This window comes from Megascapheus bottae, chromosome 31, assembly GCF_031878675.1.
Source record: "Megascapheus bottae isolate mThoBot1 chromosome 31, mThoBot2.hap1, whole genome shotgun sequence".
NCBI classification, from domain to species: domain Eukaryota; kingdom Metazoa; phylum Chordata; class Mammalia; order Rodentia; family Geomyidae; genus Megascapheus; species Megascapheus bottae.
In genome coordinates this window covers 1,727,349-1,746,866 of record NC_143539.1, presented here as the reverse complement: position 1 = coordinate 1,746,866, position 19,518 = coordinate 1,727,349, and the positions used below count along the sequence as shown (strand labels likewise).

At 52.2% G+C, this 19,518-nt stretch overlaps 2 protein-coding genes across 4 annotated transcripts; both read right to left on the bottom strand.

The window, feature by feature from the left end:
• Window positions 1-2,133: 2,133 nt before the first annotated feature.
• On the bottom strand, window positions 2,134-9,222 carry Siglecl1 (SIGLEC family like 1). Of its 3 annotated transcripts, none has more exons than XM_090322277.1 (6): window positions 8,937-9,222; window positions 6,070-6,132; window positions 4,173-4,451; window positions 3,942-4,047; window positions 3,141-3,297; window positions 2,134-2,729 (listed from the first exon to the last, which is right to left on the bottom strand). In XM_090322277.1, the coding sequence occupies exons 2-6, from the start codon at window positions 6,092-6,094 to the stop codon at window positions 2,508-2,510; spliced, it is 789 nt and encodes a 262-aa protein (XP_090178403.1). In that variant the 5' UTR covers window positions 6,095-6,132; window positions 8,937-9,222; the 3' UTR covers window positions 2,134-2,507. The 3 variants fall into 3 exon arrangements, with proteins under 3 accessions (XP_090178403.1, XP_090178405.1, XP_090178404.1); XM_090322279.1 differs by having other exon boundaries at window positions 4,227-4,451; window positions 8,937-9,220; XM_090322278.1 differs by lacking the exon at window positions 8,937-9,222 and adding an exon at window positions 8,435-8,748.
• A 1,869-nt stretch (window positions 9,223-11,091) lies between these two features.
• Window positions 11,092-17,046, bottom strand: LOC150043452 (sialic acid-binding Ig-like lectin 5). The gene is made up of 7 exons (XM_090321889.1): window positions 17,004-17,046; window positions 16,554-16,928; window positions 16,142-16,417; window positions 14,621-14,905; window positions 14,318-14,423; window positions 13,365-13,446; window positions 11,092-11,229 (listed from the first exon to the last, which is right to left on the bottom strand). The coding sequence occupies exons 1-7, from the start codon at window positions 17,041-17,043 to the stop codon at window positions 11,092-11,094; spliced, it is 1,302 nt and encodes a 433-aa protein (XP_090178015.1). The 5' UTR covers window positions 17,044-17,046.
• Between the last annotated feature and the right edge of the window lie 2,472 nt (window positions 17,047-19,518).

The following is a 19,518-nucleotide window of genomic DNA, read 5'->3' as shown; positions in this document are numbered from 1 at the left end:
CTGGCTCCAACATGTATCCCAGAAACTGGCACATCCCTGGGCTATCTTTAAAACCAACCACCTTTCCCTCTCCCTAAATGATCATTTTCTTCCCCCAAATTTACCTCCTGGCCTCGGGTTCTGAGAGCATCAGGCTGGTCCCACCTCTGTACCTATTCTCTTGGAAAATGGAACACTTTCTGGGGGTTTTGTGCAGAGCACCAGGCGACTTACTGGCTGTCTCAGAATGGAAAAATGACTCTCCGGAGGGAAGGACTGACTGGACCCCTGCGAGGGTGTCCTGAGGGCCCGCCGAAGTGATGATCGATCGGGAGGAGTGGGACAACGGCTGGGCGACTCAGGGGAAGTGACCGGGGAGGAGGAAGGTCACAGAGACTTCCACCGGGCCCAGGGACCTGGGCTGGGGGTTGGATACTGACCATATCCTCCATCCCCAGCAAACTCGCCCATTCACTCAGCCGATGCTCTGCAGAGTTTCCGAGATTCTCTTTGTGGACAAAGCGGAGCTGCTGGGCCACTGGGCCAACTACCGAGCCCCACCAACCTCCTACCCACAGATGGAATCCATCCAGCAGATGGATTCAACGTCCCCGCCCCCGCGGAGCCCCGCCCCCGCGGAGCCCCGCCCCCGCGGAGCCCCGCCCCTTGAACCTACCAAGCATGCCTATGTCAACCCAGAGCCGATCAGGGCCTGGCAATGCTCTCGTGGGAGCTGCTGGGACATGGGCGGGGCCGTGGAGAAGCTGAATTGCTGTCCCCTTCCCCCTCGACGCCCAGTGGGGAGCCTTGGTCTGCCACCCATCCGGAGCCAGTCAACGTGCCGGTCAACTCAGCCACATGGACAAGCAGGTAATGACTGATGGAAGTCTGAATGACCAAGGCTCGCCTCCCAGGGCCAGTCCGAGTGGGCTTGTTTTCTGTGTGGGAACCCAGAGCCGGGTTGTCAATCAAACAAGAGCCCAGGTCAGCCTCCTGAGCGGCCAGGAGGACAGGTGTGGCCACCAGTGCCAGGCTCACTGCAGATTCCTAGATCCACAAAGGTGTGCCCTGGAGTTCCCAACTTACAAAACAAAGGAGGAGGAGATCAACCTGGACTCACTCGGGTGCTGGAGCCCCGGGTTCTGACTCCTCTGAGTGCAACTGTCACGCTGAGCTCAAGCCACCAAGGACTGCTTTGGGCTCCCAAACTCACCAGATCTCACCAGTCTCAGAGCCCACAATGGGGGCTGTTCCCTCTGGCTGGCTCCTCAGAAAAAAGCAGCAAATTGTCAAAACCGAGTTCCTCTCCTGCTACTAACTTCCCCACAGTATTCCTCTGCCCAATCAACTACACACCCGTGTCTTCTATTTCTTCATCATCTCCACAGAGGCTGGGCCAGTGTCATCAGTGTTTCCCTCTCAGCGGGCACATGATGGCAGCTCTGACTTCTGTGGAGAGATGCTTGTATATATGGTGACGACAGGGCATCTACCCTGAATACAAGATGAGGACTCGAATCATTGCGGGATCGGCATGGACTCATGAGTACTGGCCCGTGGAGTGGTGCATAGCCATAGGCCATTCAAATGCTGGAATCCTGTTCTTCCTTGAATGCCTGCCATCCAGCTGGGTCAAAAAGGTGGCAACAATCTTCAAAGTCAACTCTTGGCTGCCTCTTTTACCTCAATCTTTACTAAGTACTTTTTTTGTGTGTGTCAGTCCTGGGGCTTGGACTCAGGCTAAGCACTGTCCTTGGTCTTTCCTCAAGGCTAGCGCTCTACCACTTGAGCCGCAGCACCACTTCTGCCTTTTTCTCTGTATGTGGTACCAAGGAACCAAACGTAGGGCTTCATGCATACTAGGTGAGCACTCTACCACGCTCCCAGCCCTTTACTAAGTACATGTTATCTCTCTCCTCCTCAGAGAGAATGATCCTTATGCATTTGGTCACTCCACTTCCTTGATTCAAACTTTGTGATAGCTTGTAACCTATTCTTTGATTCATCGACCCATCTATCCATGTAGCCATCCATCCTTCCATCCATGCATGTGTGCATGCATTGATGCAACTACTCATTATTTGGCAAGCATTTTTGTGAGCTTCTTATATTTTAAGTGTTGGTTTTTACAAATGGAAAACAAAGCAGACAGGATCCTTATTTCTCTGGAGCTTATCATCTAAGGGTCAGGATAAGGTCCTATAAGACAAAGCTCTGATGCTTTAGCTTTGCATTCAAGGTCTACCACAGTGTCTTTCCCTCCACCTACATTTCTGGGTACCACTGTTCATAGCTCACTGTCCACCCAGATGCATGCTGTTTGGAGATGTTGATGTCCAGAGGTTGGTGATGAGTTGTCTTGAACATGACATGGAACATTGAAAGATGGCTCCAATCCTGATGTCTGTGTGTGTGCAGGGCCTCAAACACTACAGATCTATTGCATAGTTTCACCTCTTTCTTGCCGGTGACACTATGGCCAGTGCGTCATGCTTCTTTTGGCCAGCTCAAACAACAGATGGCAGAATTTACCTTCTAAGGTTCTCAGGCCGGGTCCCAGGGTGACCCATACGCAACTGAGAAGCTGTGTGAGGAAGCGGACGGGGTGAAGAGGGCTTTGAGATCCGAGACTCCAAGGGCACCGGGTTTTCTGGAGTCTCCATAGGTTGTGTAGACTCTTGTAACTCTGAGGATGATTCAAAGTTCAGGCGTGGTTTTGTTTCCACAGGAGTCAGCTTATCTTGACTTGCCTAGAATGAAGGCATGGAGGAAAGGGGAGAGGAACATGGAACAGCTCTAGAGGCACAGTATGGACACAGAGAGAAAGAGTACTCTGCCACTACAGAATTCACAGACTCGCCCTTTCCTTACAGGGTGGAAGGAGCCCTGCCTTCCCTTCCCATGAACGGTGGGCATGCAATCAATGGTCACTGACAGCCAGGGTGTCTTGTATGACTTCCTATGTGGCTTTGGTTCCTCTCCCCTCTGGCCAACACAATATAACCTCCTGGGCACAGTCCTCATTCTGTGCTGTTTAAGTTCAAGGGTATCTAGACATCCTACAGGATGGAGAATCCTGACCCTACACTGCACAAACCTCTCCCCGCGGGGGTCACTGATATTATTCTGATCCACTGGACTCCAGACACACAGCTACCCACCAAAACCCAGCTCTCAGGAGGTGAGGTTAGTGTCAGTGCTCCTGGTGCCTCTGGCCTCAAAGATGTCTTAGAATCTTGGCTTCTTTTCACTTCCAGGCTCTTCTGAAATTCAGTCACTGCCGTTGTCTTCATTATCTTCATTCTGATATAGTTCACTCTGTGGAAATAGCCGAGGTCAGTTCTGAGCTGCTCCTGCATGGGCTCTTACCTTGTTCAGGCATTATGGGTGAGAGCCTGAGCACCTCAGCCGGCTTGCTGTGTTATCTAGGGCTAGCTGCCAAACCTACCCAGGGACTGGTCTTCCATGCGTATAATGTCGATAGAAGCATGCGTGTTAAGGAGGAGCTTGATAAGCTGTGTCCCAACCAAAGCCCATGCCCCATAGCTGCCAGGTGAGGCTGGTATGGCTGAATGGCTGGAGGTTCCCTGCCTGACCTGGAAGACCTGCAGCCACTCTGCTGTGCCTCCAGCCAACCCCTTCAGCACGTACCCAGGGTAATTATGAACGAGCACCGTTTTACGTTTAGCTGGTACCTGCCTCTCTCAATGCATCTGACCTTACACAGACACTGAAGATACCTAGATGTGTCATTAGGCCTCTGGGGACACTATGTTCCACCTAAAAGTGATCACATGGACTCCTGGGCCACCCTGGACAGCAGCCAGGGCCACCATGCTGGCTTCTCCAGGACCACCGCTCCCTCAGCAACTTTCTTTGCCAAAAGCACTGAAGACCTCTGACCCTGAGGTCCCTGGGATCAGGGGTTACTGTTGGGGCCTGGGGAGCCATGATATACTCACATGATGGGAAGGAGACAGAGGAATATCAGTGTGACTGCAGTGGCTCCGCAGACAACACCCTGGATGATCCCTTTCAGGAAGACCCCCGGAGCCTGAGGACTCCTTGCTGTAAGTAGAGGTGTGTGAGGGGTGCTCTTCTCCCGGTACCTCCAATGGGAAACCACATGCTGTCCACCCCCAGCCTGAGTGCACATCCCCTCCCTGTCACCATGTCCCCGTGGTCCCCCTCACGTGACATCAGGAAGATGCTCAGGGCGTGAGTCCCATTTGGGTTTTTGCCCTCACAGAGAATGCTTGTGCCTTTGGCTGGCTCCATCAGGTGGAGAGTACTGTTGGCCCAGGGGCCGAGCGTGGTGGACGTCACCTGGAAGCCACCCCTCACAATCCTCATGTCCACAGGGACATCTCCCACCAACCACTCCACAGAGGGCGTGGGGATCCCGTGGAAGGAACAACTGCACTTCAGGGTCTTCTCCACGGAGCAAGAAGAGCTGAGCAGCCTAGCAGGTGCTGTGGAGAGCAAGGGTCAGGGGTAAGATGATGTCCACAGAATCCTCCATTGCCAGCCAGTTACTTCATTCTGTTCCCTCATCTGACCTTGGTCTGATGCTCTAAGTTCCAGATGAGTAGATTGATGACTGGATAGATGGTTGGATGGATGGGTGAGTGGATGGTTAGAAGATGGATGGGTAAATAAATGGGCAGATGAATGGATGAATGAATGGGTGAATGGATGGATACATGGGTGGATGGATGGGTGGGTAGATGGAAGAATCAACAGATGGATGGCAGGTAAATGGATAGATAGATGGGTAGACGAACAGACCGTGGATGAGAGGGTAGATGGACGGAGGGGTGAATGGATGGGTAGGTGGGTACATGAATGGATGGGTGGATGAATGGGTGTGTAGGTGAATGACGGATGAAGATGAGTGTTCTGAGCTTCTATGCTGCCTCTGATCCCTCCCCTGCCTCAAACACTAGATGTCAAAGTCTACGCAGCTTTTCTTCCTCGCTCTCCAACTGCCTTCAAGGATCTTCAGTCATTGCTCTATCCCTTTCTTAGTGTGTGGATGCCACTGGATAAGTCACTTCCCTTCTCTTGCCTGAAAACTGGGATAGCTTATCTCCTATTATCATCACTATGAGAATAAGTGTCCTACCTCAGTGCATGGCAAAGGAAACAGAATATCTTTCTCTGTGTCCCCCATCCCATTCCCAGTTATCTTCAATGGAGCTTTCATCTGAAGCCACAGATGCTATGACATTTTCTGGGAAGGAAAGTTCAAAATGCCCCCACTCAAAGGAAGAGAGGTAGACACAACTGGTGACTAACTTGGATTAAGAATGGACAATCATGTTGGGTGTGGAGCTCACACTTGTCATCCTAGCTACTCAGGAGGTGGAGATCTGAGGATCACAGTTCAAAGCCAGCCCAGACACTAAAGTCTGTGAGACTCTTATCTCCACTTAACCACTGGAAAATTGGAAGTGGTGCTGTGGCCCAAGGGGTAGAGTGGTAACCTTGAGCTGAAGAACACAGGGACAATGCCCAGGCCCAGAGTTCATGCCCCACGACCACACACACACACACACACACACACACACACACACACACACACACACACACACACACATTGGACAATCACCTTCTTCAATGTCTTCAGTCCTTCGTATTTCCCCATACATTTACCTTTATCTTGGGGCTTCTTCTGAGGTTAATATGGGGAAGGTATTCCTTTGCCCTAGGCATTTTGGAATCACTGCAAGACTGTGGGATACAGCTCCCTTCTCTCCATGGTGGTCTTTACTATCTGGGAAGCTTGCCCTTCAGGCACGGAGATGCAGGGAAGCTAACCTCAGAGCTTTCCATGACACCCCAAACACCTCTCCATGCTACCCTATCTGCACGGCTGCCTGCCTGAGCCACTACCCTCACCCCAATCCTCCTTTCTGCCCCAGTGTACTATTTGTCCCCAAACTCCCCTACTCTTGCCACTGCCTGGCAACCAGCAGGCATCCAATCTGTATGTCACTTGTGCCTGTGCCCTCACATTCCCTTCATACCACTACACTCCGACCCATCCCGGGCTTCTGCACACAGCAGGCTCCACCTTACCCCACTTACCCAGCTGGACCTCTGGCAATCCCATAGGAGGCAGCAGGAATGGAAGATGCTCTGTGGTGCTAGCTGTGACAGCACAGATGCACGGTTCAGCAGGGATGCAGTGACAGACAGTTGAGACGGTGAAGGAGAGAAGAGAAAGCATGTTTAACAAGGCAGCAGTGTCAATATATCATGGGATGTGTTGGGCTCAGGGATACTTTATGTCCTTCAGTCACAGGGCCAGTCTCAAAGCCCAGGAGCCACCTGGCTTACTTTAGCTCACTGTTCTTGGGGCTCAGTCTAGTCTCCTGCACTCAGCCTCCTGATTGGCTTTGCAGATGCCACAGAGACGCCAGTGAGAGAAGCTGGTCCAAAGACATTCAATGTCATACTGCCAGTACCTGCCTGTGGTTAGCCCCTTCTCTCCCAGCCTCACCCACCCTAGCCTCACATCTCCAGCCTCTGGCATGGGAGGCTCCCACACCAGGCGGTTTCCTTGTGCATGCTGTCCCTCCTCCACTCATCCCCAAGAGGTCTCTAGTGGCTTCCACAGCTCAGCAGTCTCCCCCTGCTGCAGTCTATCCTGGATCAAGACTAGGCACAACTTCCTCCACCACACTGGTAACACGGCACAGGCCAGGTTCAGAAGTGACTCATCCCCAGGGCCCTCGTTTTTCCGAGCACAGGAAGTCTTTGGTGGATGAATGGGTATAGACAGATATGTTCCAGGAACTGTTTCTTTTCTTTTTTTCATGGTCAATTCTAAGGCTTAAACTCAGGGTTCAGTTGCTGTTCCTGAGCTCTTTTTGCTCAAGACTAGTGCTCTACCACTTGAGCCATGGCACCATTTCTAGTTTTCTGGTGGTTATTTGGAGAAGAGTCTCACAGACTTTCCTGCCTGGGCTGGCTTTGAACTGCGATCCTCAAATTTCAGCCTTCTGAGTAGCTGGGATGTCAGTTGTGAGCCACCAAGCCAAGCAAGGATGAATTCTTGATCACGAGCACTAAACAGACAACTGGATTTCAGTTGTACATCCTCTGTTGTGGGACAGGCGTTTGAAGTTCCTTCTAATTGTCATCATCATTTTTTTCTGCCAGTCCTGGGTCTTGAACTCAAGGCCTGTGCACTTCCTTGGGCTTTCTCAAGTCTAGTGCTTTACCAGTTGAGTCATAGCACCACTTTCAGCTTTTTCTGTGTATGTGGTATTAAAGAATCAAATCCAGAGTTTCATGCATGCTAGGCAAGCATTCTATCACTAGGCCACACTCCTGGCCCTTTTCTCCCAGCTCTTCAGCTGGAGGGCAACTTAAAAGGGAGCATGGCTTCATAGAATATCATTCAGCCACTAGATTCAGCCATGTGTTTTAAGCAAAACAAGGAGAAATCAAACCCTACCAGAAAGAACTTTGCACCACCTACACAAAGACCTTCATTCAATGCTCAAGATCAGGAACTTCAGCTTGATTTAGTGCTGTGCTTTTGGGGACCAAGGCTAGTCTTTGAAATATCCCAGTAAGACCTGACTCACTGTAACTTAGGGATGTTTGTTGAGCTGAAAACAGCAGGGATCCTAGGTTCTATTTCCCAACTGTGAATGTAGACAATGCCTGAACTGTGTCACACAAGCAACAGGTGCAAAGAAAAGCTGTGTGGCTTTATATCCCTGTTTTAGTCATGCAGGCACTGGTGAGCTTGAAGGAATTAACTTGTCTTTGATGGCATGTGATCTCCTGGCCCCAGAGCACAACTCCTCAGATGTGAATGGTAGTTTCTGTGTTGCCACCAATGAGCAAATGTCACACATTGTTAGGGTAAGTCTATCAGGATACATGTCTTGAGATTTCTTAGGGCTGTTGCTAGGCAAAATGGGATTTTTCTTCTGAAGAGCCAAGAAAAGATGACAGTTTGACTTCAGTGAGGGGAGCCTTTGCCGATTCCAAAAACTATCATTTACTTATTTCTCTTCATAATTCTCATCCCCATTATGGGGATTATCACTCAAGTCCTGCTGTCACTGTATTTGGGGTGATGGAAACTTAATTTCGAGCAATGACCAAAACACAATTCATAATCATGTGACTTCCAGTTCACTGTCATGGCAAAGGAAAACCATTATGTCAGATTTCAGGAAATACTTTTGGTGTTTCACGTAATGAGCAGTTCTTACATATGCTACATTCAAATGTTAAGTGTACTAGTGTTAGGGTAGAAACTGAAGGCATGTCTGAACATTGTTTGGAGTTTCTTTACCTTGGCACTAACATTTGGGGCTGGAGGCTACCAACACATAGTGTGTTCCTGGTCCCTGGCTACAAGATGCGCGAAGTGGCCTTCCCTTTTTCTAATTTATGACGTTTAAAGTGCTTCCAGACACTTAACCATCACCTTGTTGCTTGCAATAGAAGAACACTTAGTTTCGGAAAGACATCTCTCTAATGAAGCAGTCTCGATGAGATGACAGCGATGGTCGTTTGGCAGAACTGACTGTTGTCAACACTTTTCTGTGTGAACGAGTTTATATCTGACAGGTCTTCCAGGCTGTAGGCACGTCACAGGAGAGAAGCTCGGGAGCGAGCAGGCTTGGGTAAGAGCAGCGGCTGGCACAAGCCACCGTTTCATTGTGTGCGGTTGTTTCTTCCACTCCGGTTTTTAGCCAGGGGACCCTCCCATTAAATTCCACCACCTTACCAGTCCCCGTTCAACCAGCGTGCTCGCAGGCCAGGCCTGGAGGGAGGCCTCCTTCCGGCGCCCTCACGCAGAGCCTAACCCGGGGGCCGCCGTCCGCACGCGCCCCCCGCCCCCCGAATCGGTACCAGTGCACACGGGGGGCCGGGCCTGAGTCCGGACGTGAGGGGGTTTGCTAGGTGGTGGGGCCGGCCTCACCCACCTTCATTCCTGACCTCAGCCTTCACCGGGGTCGCGTGCGGGGCCGACCAGTGCTTAACTGCTCGGCGCCGTCCGGCCCCGAGCCCCGGCGCGCGAGGAGGCCCCGGCCCGCCGGCTCCGGCCTGTCACGCCCCCCTCCGGGGAGCCCCTTCCCCGCCTCTCTCCCTCGAGTGTTGCAAGGGCAGAAAAATCATCCAAAAAGGAAAGAAACAAAAACGAAGAAAACGGAAACAAAGAGAAACAAAAGAAAAGCCCATCCCGGCTGAGGAAGAAGCGGCGCAGCGCGGGCCTGCAGCGCCCGCCGCCCGGCTCCCGCGCGCACAGACAACGGAGGGGCCCTGGTGCATTCTGGGAGCGCCGGCAGCGCTCGCTATCCGATGGCAAGGGCCGACGGGAGTTGTAGGCACAGGTTGTCTCCTCGGGGAACGGTGGACGGCGCGGGCACCTTCACCGCAAGGGCCGGCGGGAGTTGTAGGCCTGGGAGTCATAGGCGAGCTGGCAGACCCAGAGCCTTCTGGGAGTCGTAGTTTGCTCACCCGCTTCGGCGTCCCCAGGCTGTTCAGTGCGGGTTTGCCCAGGCCAAGGCTAACGAAGACGGCGCTGTGTGGTCCCGACCCCCGGTCGGGCTGGAGTCTTAAAACTGAGGGGTTCTGAATTTCTTTCCCGGCATTCTGGAGGTGCCCGGACTCCTCTCTCCGCTGCCTCACTCGCTGGGACGCGGGCTGGGCTCGGCGGCCCGGCCCCATTTCTTCCAGGACGGAATCCCCGCCTGGCCCTGCCCTCCTCCCCGCTCTCCGCTGGCAAAGCAGCCCCAGAGGTCCAGGCCGGGCTTGGGGCCCTGCAGGATCCCCCACCTGCGAGCCGGCTCGGGCAGGGCTGCCCCGGGCGGAGGACCTCAAGGTCAAAGGCCTGGTGCCGAGGCCCATCTCCGATGGAAGGGCTGAGGGCCGGCCTGACCCTTCACCCTGACCCTGGAGACCCCAGCTCCAGACGAGGCGGGGCCTGGGGGTGGGGGCCCGGCCCGGCTGGGTGGCTGGGGAGTGGGGGATTGGCGTCTGCTCCCCACCCTCCCCGGCTCCACAGCTCCACTATGTAATGTTAGCCATGTGTTTGGGCAGTGGACACAGAGCCAATGTCCCCCAGTTAGTTACACGCTGGCCACCTTCTCTTGTGACCACTGTTGCTGGACAGTTTGCCTGATTTCAGCAGTGAAAAGCATTCTCAGAGCTCCACCTTGGAGAACAGGCTTGAAGGTTCCAGCCTCGCCTGGACCTCCAGTAGACTCCACCAACAGCCCATGTCTGAAAAGCATGAAAGCCAGGGCTAGGAGGTGTCCTGATTTCCCAAGGGACAGGTGGCAGGGGTGAAGACACCACAGGGGTGAGCCAGCATGGATGGTTTCAGGAAAGCTGGATGAAGAGAAGACGGGTGAGTAGATGGCAGGGTGGATGTGGCCTCCCTTAGGGTCTTGTCCAGAAAATTCAGTGCTGGCATAAAGGATCATTCTGGACATACCACGTGGAGAGAGTTAGGCCCTGGACCCATCTGGCCAGTCCTGGGGCTCCCTGGCCTTTGCTTTTTTTTTTTTTTGGTTGATCTTAGGGCTTAAACTCTGGGCCTGGGTGTTGTCCCTGAGCACTTCAGCTCAAGGCTAGCACTCTACACTTGAGCCACAGTGCCACTTCTGGTTTTCGGGTGGTTAATTGGAGATAAGAGTTTCACAGACGTTAGTGCCGGGCTGGCTTTAAACCTCAATTCTCAGATCTCAGCTCCCTGAGGAGCTGGCCTTTGCTTTTTATTGGTAACAGAGTATATATTAACTTGGATATCAGGACATCAGGGTATAGCATTGAAATGTTTGTCTTACCATGTCTTCCTAGCTTTTGTTGTTCGGATAAAATAAATCCTTTGGAGAACTCACAAAAGCCATGCCTTAGAAAGTGCTAGAGCCTAAGTCTGCCCAATCCCCTAGGTATCATCTTTCTGCTCTGCTTGAGGATGATCTGAAAGAAGTGATTGCTGTCTCGGGGCCTGGTACTTCAGTGGTTCACCTCTGACTTCTCCTCAGACAGGCAATGTAGCCAAGACTGAGCTCTGAGGAGCCCTCACTTGCTTGTCTTGATGTTTAGGTACTTGTTTTCAGGGACCTTCTGGTCTCAAGACTCTTGAAAGTTCATCCGAGAAAAGCTGAGAGAGGCATAATGGAGTTCCTGTGGTACGGTGGAGATAGGAGCTGCCTTGGCTGGTGATGCTTGGTGCCCAGAGTTGTCTGGCAAGGGCTTCTGTCTGGACCACTGAAAAAGAAGCGAAAAAGAGTCACAAGAATAGAGATAAGCCAGGTGCCGGTGGCTCACACCTGTAATCCTAGCTACTCAGGAGGCTAAGATCTCAGGATTCCAGTTTAAAGTTAGCCCAGCAGGAAAGTCCATGAGACTATTATCCCCTGTAAATTACTCAGAAAAAGCTGGAAAGTGGTGCTGTGTCTCAAATGGTAGAGCGCCAGCTTTGAGCAAAAGAAGCTTAATGATAGTGCACAAGCTCTGAGTTCAAGCTTCAAGATCAGCCAGAGAGAGAGGGAGAGAGAGGGGGGAGGGAGGAGAGAGGAGGGAAGAAGAGGGGAAGGTGAGGGGGGGAGGGAGAAAGGATGGAAATTCTTTTTTTTTTTCTTTTTTCCAGTCCTGAGGTTTGAACTTAGGGCCTGAGTATTGTCCTTGGGCTTTTTCCTCAACACTAGTACTCTGCCACTTGAGCCACAGCAACACTTCTGGCTTTTTCTATGTATGTGGTACCGAGGAATGAAACCCAGGTCTTCATGCATGCTGGGCAAGCACTCTACCACTAGACCCAACTCCCAGCCCGGAAATTCTTACAATTTTATATTGCTTCAGAATCTATTTTGAACGTAAACTGACCTTTTCTGTTAATTCCCCCCCCCACACACACACACAGTTTCTGGCTGTTTCCTCTCACTTACTCAAGATGTGTTAAGCCAGAAATCTGTGATATGTGGTCACTCGAGGAGACCAATTCCCTCTGAGAGCTATAAGCAACCTGGGTGTCTGATGTGCCCTGCTGCCACACAGATTACACTGGCGGTGTACCAGGGGAAGTGGTACCAGATCCGCTAAACCCACTAGAATTCCTAAGAGAAATGAGGTGGCGTGACATCTTGGAGCTCAAAAGTCAGTCTGTGTCTGACTGTCTGTCTCCCTCCTTTCCCATTGGCCCTGTGAGAAGACATGTGCTCACTTTATCTCCCTGGGGTTTGTGTGCATGGATAATCTTTTTCCATTTGCATATATTTAATTGTACAGAATAAGAGGTTTCATTATGGCACTTCCATACATGCATGTATGGTGTTAGATCACATCCTACTGGAAAAATAACTAAAGTGAAAAGCTGGGGGCTTGACTCAGGTGGTAGAGCAACTGCCTAGCAGGTGGGGGGGGGGTTGGAGTGTGCTGCGGGGATCCTGGGTTGAAACCCCAGCCCTGCTAGGAGTCAGATGTAATTAAAGTTTCACTTTATGGAGGAAATAAAGTAATCCTTGGCAACTGGGCCCACCCGGCAGAGGTGGGTGTCACTGGAAGGAGCTACAGGGAGGCCCCAGAGGAGTCCAGGCCAGGAACTCAACCACAGGTCGTGTTGGCACCGTGTTGACAAGAGGGAAACTAAAAACAACTGCATCTGGCCCTCAGTCATGGCCAGAACTCAGGTATCTGCTCAAATCTAATAATGCTCTCAATTGATTAGATGTTATCTATAAATACAGTATCAGGTTTGCTTAATTCGGCTGCTAAAGCAGCAAGAGCATAACTGTACCAACTTGTGGTGTTTATTTGAATCACAAAAGATCATCACATATTTTTAATGCTATAATTCTGCATTCTCGCAATTATTAAGGGAGTACATTATTTAACAAATAGCATTACAGTAGCAACAAAAAGTGTCCAGGGTGTGTGGGTGGGTGGGGATGGACCAGCCAGGTGCTAGTGATCTAAGTTCAAAGCCAGCCTGGGCAGGGAAGTTCATGAGTCTCTTATCTCCAATAAACTACTCAGAAAAAGCCGAGGGACACTGTGGCTCACGTGGTAGAGCACCAGCCTTGAGCACAGAGAGGCTCAAGGACAGAGCCCAGGTCCTCAGTTCAAGCCCCAGGATTGGCAAAAGCCAACCAACCAAACAAGGACCCAAGCTGGGTGCTGGTGGCTTCTACCTGTATTCCTTGCTATTCAGGAGGCTGAGATCTATAGATCGTAGTTGGTAGCCAAAAAATGGGAAGTGGGGCTGTAGCTCAGGCGGTAGAGTGTCAGCCTTGAGTAAAAAGAAGCTCAAAGGATAGACCCTGAATTCAAGTCCCCAAACCAGCACACACCATACACAAGTATCCAAGAGGGCAACCTCGGGGGAAGAAGTCCTGGTCACTCACCCAGCTGACGGTACCCATCACAGGGTCTTCACCGTCCATGCCCTGCGGTCTCCCAGTGGCGTGAGGCCTACGCATCTTTACTCTAAGGGAAGAGAACAGCACACTGTGGGCCAGGATGCCTCAGGAACAAGAGAGCAGGATACCTCTGCCCCTGCTAAGACTATAAAAAGGATGATTGAGCTCCAGGTCCCCAGAACCCGGCCCAGAGGACTGATTGACATGTGACAGGAGGCTCCCACCCCAGCCCCAGGCAGCCTGAGGTCATCTGCCCAAGGTCATCTAAGACTGAGTTGCTGTTCCTGGAAGCACCCCCCACACACACATTTGGGGGGTCACAGTGATTTCACCATTTCCCAGAAGAAGATGCAGCCAGCAGTTGACAAGTGGACCTGTTTCTCTCTACACGATTGGATGTTATTTGGAAGAGAAAGGAGTGGGAATCACTAATCCAGGAGTCCTTGTGGTCACCCTTGAAGCCATGAATCCCGGAAAGAGACCCCCTCAAGTGTTTGTTTTCTCCCTTGTGGTCTAATGAAAAAAGTTCTGAACTTGTACAGATGGATGGTGACTGTGTGTGTGAATATATACTTCAAGCCTTTCAGGCTTATAGTTTAGTTTTTTGGTTGTTGTTTTTTTGTTTTTTGTTTTTTTTTTTTTTTACCAGTACTAGGGTTTGAACCCAGGGCCTGGGCTTGGCTCCCCTTGTGGTCAGCAAGTACTTTACTGCTCCAGCTTGTCTGGATAATGGTGTGAACCCCCAAAGAAGGCGGGGGTACATGTGTGCCCTGTACCCCGGTGTCTTCGTCCAACTCCTGACTCTCTCCCCACTGAACGAGACTCCTTGGCATGGAGGGAGGAGAGCTCTCCCCCTCTGTGCTCCTCCTGTTCTTGGAGCCCAGTTCTCCCAAGTAACGATCTTCGGTGCCAGCACCTCCCCTTGGACCAGGACTTACATGCAGAAGAAAACGAGGCACAGACACAGACAGAGCAGGGCGGTGGCACCAGCACCTCCGAGGGCAGCGAGTGCCTGTGGAGACCCTGCCTTGGATGCCAGCTTCCCTGAGGCGGGGAGCGGAGAGGGAAAGGGTTACAGAGGACTCAGTCTCAGGACCTTGTCCTCTGCACCCACCTCCCTGGAACTCACTCCGGGCCCCTGCTCACCAACTCTCCCAGCCTGCCCTCACTTGCACATCCACTCCCCTGAGACCCAAGTGTCCCCTCTCCTGCTCTGGGTCCCTCTAGAAAAGGCTCCTGACCTGGCAGCAGCAGAACCCAGGCGCTCTGGGCCCCGTGCACATTCCGGGCCTCGCAGCTGAGCCTGAGGTTGGGGCCCAGCTCCTTGTGGAGGCTCAGGGAACTGTTGGCCCAGAGCCCCTCTGAGCTGGAGGTGATGGTGACCGAGGCGTTGCCAATGTCCCCGTCCAGCAGCTCCTCCCCCAGCCACCACTGCAGGGTGGGGGCCGGCCAGGTGCGGGAGGCGCAGGTGCAGTGCAGCCCCTCGGCCCCCCAGGAGCAGGTGGGACCCAGCAGCTGTGGGGGGTCTGTGGTAGAAAGGTCAAAGGTCAACAGGTGTCCTCTGCCCACACACAGCTCACAGAGCCAGTTTGAGAACCCAGCACATTCTGAGCGTAGCAGGTGAAGCCCTCTTCCTCTTCAGTCTCTACCCTGCTCCAGGGTCTCCATGGGGGAGAGATGGAAGGTACTGGGGGCTTGAGACCCCAGAACCAGCCTGGTTGTGCAGGGGCTACCTGTCCACAGCACAGTGCACCTGCAGATTCTAGCCCTCTATGGCAGAAAGGGAGGCACGCACACTCTTGAAGTCTTCGGAGGACAGAGAGGCAGAGAGAGTTTGCAGGAAGAATATGAAAGGCAGAGAGGCTGCAGGGGGAATGATGGGAAGGGAGGAAATGATGATGAAGAACAAGTAGAAATAGGAAAAGGAGGATGGGAGAATGAAAGAGGAGGAGAGAAGGTAGGAAAGGAGGTGGCGAAGGCCCCCTCTCCACTCAGAGTCCGAGAGGGGCTGCAGCCCCTGGGGACAATGACAAATGCCTCTGGGACCCTTATCTTCAGAGGAAGCTCCAAGCCTCACCAACCACTTGGATTTTGTGGAAGAAAGAAAGCAGACTCACATCTGTAATCCTAGCTACTCAGGAGGTGGAGATCTGAGGATTGCGGTTCAGAGCCAGCCCAGGCACTAAAGTCCATGAGTCTCTTATCTCTAATTAACCACTAAAAACTGGAAGTGGGGCTGTGGCTCAAGGGGTAGGGTGGTAGCCTTGAGCTGATGAGCTCAGGGACAATGCCCAAGCCCAGAGTTCAAGTCCCATGACCCACCAAAGGAAAAGAAAAGGAAAGAAAGAAAGCAGACAGGGCTGGGAGTTTGGCCTAGTGGTAGAGTGTTTGCCTAGCATGCACGAAGACCCGGGTTCGATTCCTCGGTACCACATACATAGAAAAAAGCCGAAAGTGGTGCTGAGGCTCAAGTGGTAGAGCTCTAGCCTTGAGAAAGTCCAAGGACAGTGCTCAGGCCCTGAGCTCAAGCCCAGGACTGGCAAAACAAAAAAAAGCAAGCAAGCAAGCAAGCAAGCAAGCAGACAGCCTCTGATGGCTTTAGAAAAAAGAGACCCTGTCCCTGTGGTGAGAAAAAAGACAAGCTGGGTCAAAGGGCCAGAGACACCCCCCATCTTCCATACACACACACCCCTGTGAGCACTCTCCCCACTTGGGCCTCCCTCTTCTTCCCTCCCTCCTCCACCCCTTTGTCCAGCACTCACAGGAGACATTGAGCAAGATGGTTCTCTCGGTAGTTGTGGTTCCCTGCAGTTCTACCCGACAAGTGAGGCTGGTGTTGTGGTCCTCTGCCTGTGGGGTGAAGGTGAGCACTGGGGTGTGGGTCTTTCTGGGGTTCACGGACTTCAGGGCATCCCCAATCCAGGAGAAGGTGAGAGGCCGGCCCCCTTGGCAGGATCCTGGAAGACTGCAGGTCAGCTGTGTGGGGCAGCCTGACTGCAGAGGCGTCCTAGAGTGGATCACCGGTTTCTCTGTCAGGGCTGAGAAGGAGATGGGTGGACACCTGAATCCAGGTCTCTGGAGACCACCGTGTGACCCTCAGAAAGGACAGTGACTCAGCACCTGACCCCTTCTGAAGCCAGCCAGCCCCCTGGCCTCCCTGGAGTCCTGGCCTACCTGTCACTTCCAGATTCAGCCTCCTATCTCTGTAAGTATATTTTGCACTCGCTCCTTCTTGCACCTGGAAGAAGTAACTTCCTGTGTCCGAAAGCCTGGCGTCCCTGATGCTCAGAGAGCAGTTGACGCCCGTTGAATGTTTAAGGAGCTGGAATCGGTCCTGGGTGCCTGTTTCCACCTTTGCCTGTGGGTTGTTTGTAGCCACAGGATAAAGCCTTGCTTTGTACTCACTCTTGAACCAGTAGATGTAGAGCGGTCTTGTACCCTTGTGCCAAGGGTAGGAGAAGGTGCAGGGCACCAGGACACACAAGCCTTCTTGCACTGTCACCTGCTCTGGCACTTGGAGATTGAGCCCCGAGTCCTCCTGCAGGGACCCTGGAGTGAGGGAGGGGAGGGGAGGCTCAGATGCACCCCTCCCCCGGCCTGGCCCCCCTCCCTGGGCCCACTCACCAGCCCACAGCAGGGGTAGCAGAAGCAGCAGGGCCCCCATTTTGCACCCCTTCTGGTCTAGGAGTCCCAAGTGCAGGTGGGACCCAGTCGTTTCAACAGGAAGCCACTGTGCAAGGGAGAGCTGTGGCCACACACCAAATAGGAACCACAAGCGGGAGTGGCCAGGAAGCTCCTCCACCCCTGTGCTGCTGGTGATGAGGGTTTTGTGGGGACAATCAAGTGGAAGGGCCACCATCTAAATGAGAGCTAAGTCACCAGCAGGTGGGGGAAGAAGGAAAACAGGAGGAAAAGGTGACGGAAGCCAGGGCTGGCGCTAAGTGGCCTGTGGACCCCATCTGCCTTCCGTCCTCCAAATGTTCTGGACAAAGCATAATGTGAATGGTGTCATCCGGTGCTGGTGGGTCACAAACGTGTCATATTTTTCCACGTACACCACCGTCTCTTGTAAACCATGCCATTTCGTTTCTTCCTTGCCCGTCTCTGTCATTTTCCTCTTCTCCCTGCTTCTAGTAATTTCATTGATGGATGTCTTGTAGAAGTGGACATGGAAGACATCTACCATGAAAGGTGTGTGTGTGTGTGTGTGTGTGTGTTTTATGCTTTTATGTTTATGGATTCACTGTCACAGGAAACTCATGGTAGGTAAGTCCAGGGATTCTCAGTGCTATGCCCTAGCTCAGAGTTGTATTTAGGTTGTACGTAAATGCTCAGATTGTCATCTTATTTGCTTATTTATTTTCTGTCAGGACTGGACTTGAACTCAGGACTTTACTTAACACTCAACTATCTTGCTCAAGGCTGATACTCTACCATTTAGGCCACAGCACCCCTTCTGGCTTATTGCTGGTTTATTGGACTTAAGAAGAATGTCATGGAATTTTCTGTCCAGGCTGGCTTGGAACCACGATCCTCAGGTCTCAGCCTCCTACGTAGCTCAGGTGTGAGCCACCAGTGTACAGTTTTAAAAAAACGTTTTTAATGCACTCCTAGGAGTTTAAAATGTGGACATCTCCCAGTGATCTACCTTCTCTTGAAATATGTGTCGAGCTGGCCTTCCACAGTGCCTGCTGGGATTTGACTTTGTGGCTTCGGGAAAACAGATGTAATAATCCAGCACACAAAGTTTTCCCTTGCGAGGTTCCCTCATCTCTTCTCCCCCATTGGTGGATTCAGCCAATGCGGAGACGCCGAGGTGACTGCCCCTGCCGGACCGAGCTCAGACACTCAGAGGAAAAACTTTAAACAGGGATCAAGCTGAGAGGCATAATGTTGCAGCTCCCTTCGCCTGCCCAATTCCCCACAAATAATAACATAGAAGCATGAAAAATCACCTAAAAATAACCGGGGGTGGGAGTGGAGAAGAGGCCAGGCCCTGGGAACCCACACCTGTTATCCCAGCTACTCAGGTGGCTGAGATCTGCGGATCAGAGTTTGAGGGTAGCCCTGGCAGGAAAGCCCATGAGACTATCTCCAGTGAACCAGCAAAAAGCCGGAAGTGGAGCTATGGGTCAAATAATAGAGCTCGAACCTTGAGCAGAAAAAGCCAAGCCACAACAGGTGCAATGCCTCTGTGTCTCTGATCATATAAAATAATCTTTATTGAACAGAAAAGAAAAAATCAAGCTAGAGTACAAGGTCCTGAGACAAAAACCTAGTACACACACACACACACACACACACACACACACACACACACACACTTTTGGAGTTAACTTTGTGTCTCCTTTTCTTCTCAGCTTACATTCAAAATACACCTAATACTGCTCGTCCTATTTCTCTTCTTCACCCTCTTCTGCCTCTTCCTCTCTTTTTCACTTTCCTTCCTCCCCCTTCCCTTCCTTTTCTGATCGGGGAGCATCTCAGGACCAGTGAGTGTGGCAAAGCAAAGCGTGGTGTGCATGGGTGTGGTACGAGGTTGGCGTCTGTAGACGCAGCAGACGTAGAGCAAGGTATTTGTGCATCCTTGCACACTCAGTGTGAGGAAGGTGAGGTCAGGAAGGGCTAGCATCACAGGAGGGAGAAGCAGCCAGTGAGACAAGAACAAGTGACACTGGGGAGACTTGACTAAACAAGTATCACAGCCAGGCAGACCCCTGTGGGCCCTGGGCCAGCACTGGTGGGAAGGTAGACACATTCTCCCATCGGTGGATGTGAGTCGGTGCGTGCCAGCAGGAATGCCTGGCCCCCTCAGGGATGCAGCCATGAAGGGCTCGCTCTCCATGCCTGCCATTCTGGGTTAGAACTGGACACTGATTTAAATGAACTTCCTCAAAAGACAGGGAAGCAGCTGGAAGGACACCGGGCACCTGACCGATGGAAGGACAAAGTATCAAGTTCACAAAGTCCGTGAGAGCCCAAGGAGACACCCGAGGAGGGTCACTGCCCAGTGACCCCAGAGACCAGACCCTGCAGAGCCAGAGCTCCAGTCGGCGAGTGGGTGAGAGGCTGGCGGGGTGTCTGGTGAGGCCTCGGGGGAGTAGAGTCAAACTCCTGCACACTCTGTGCTGGGTTCCTG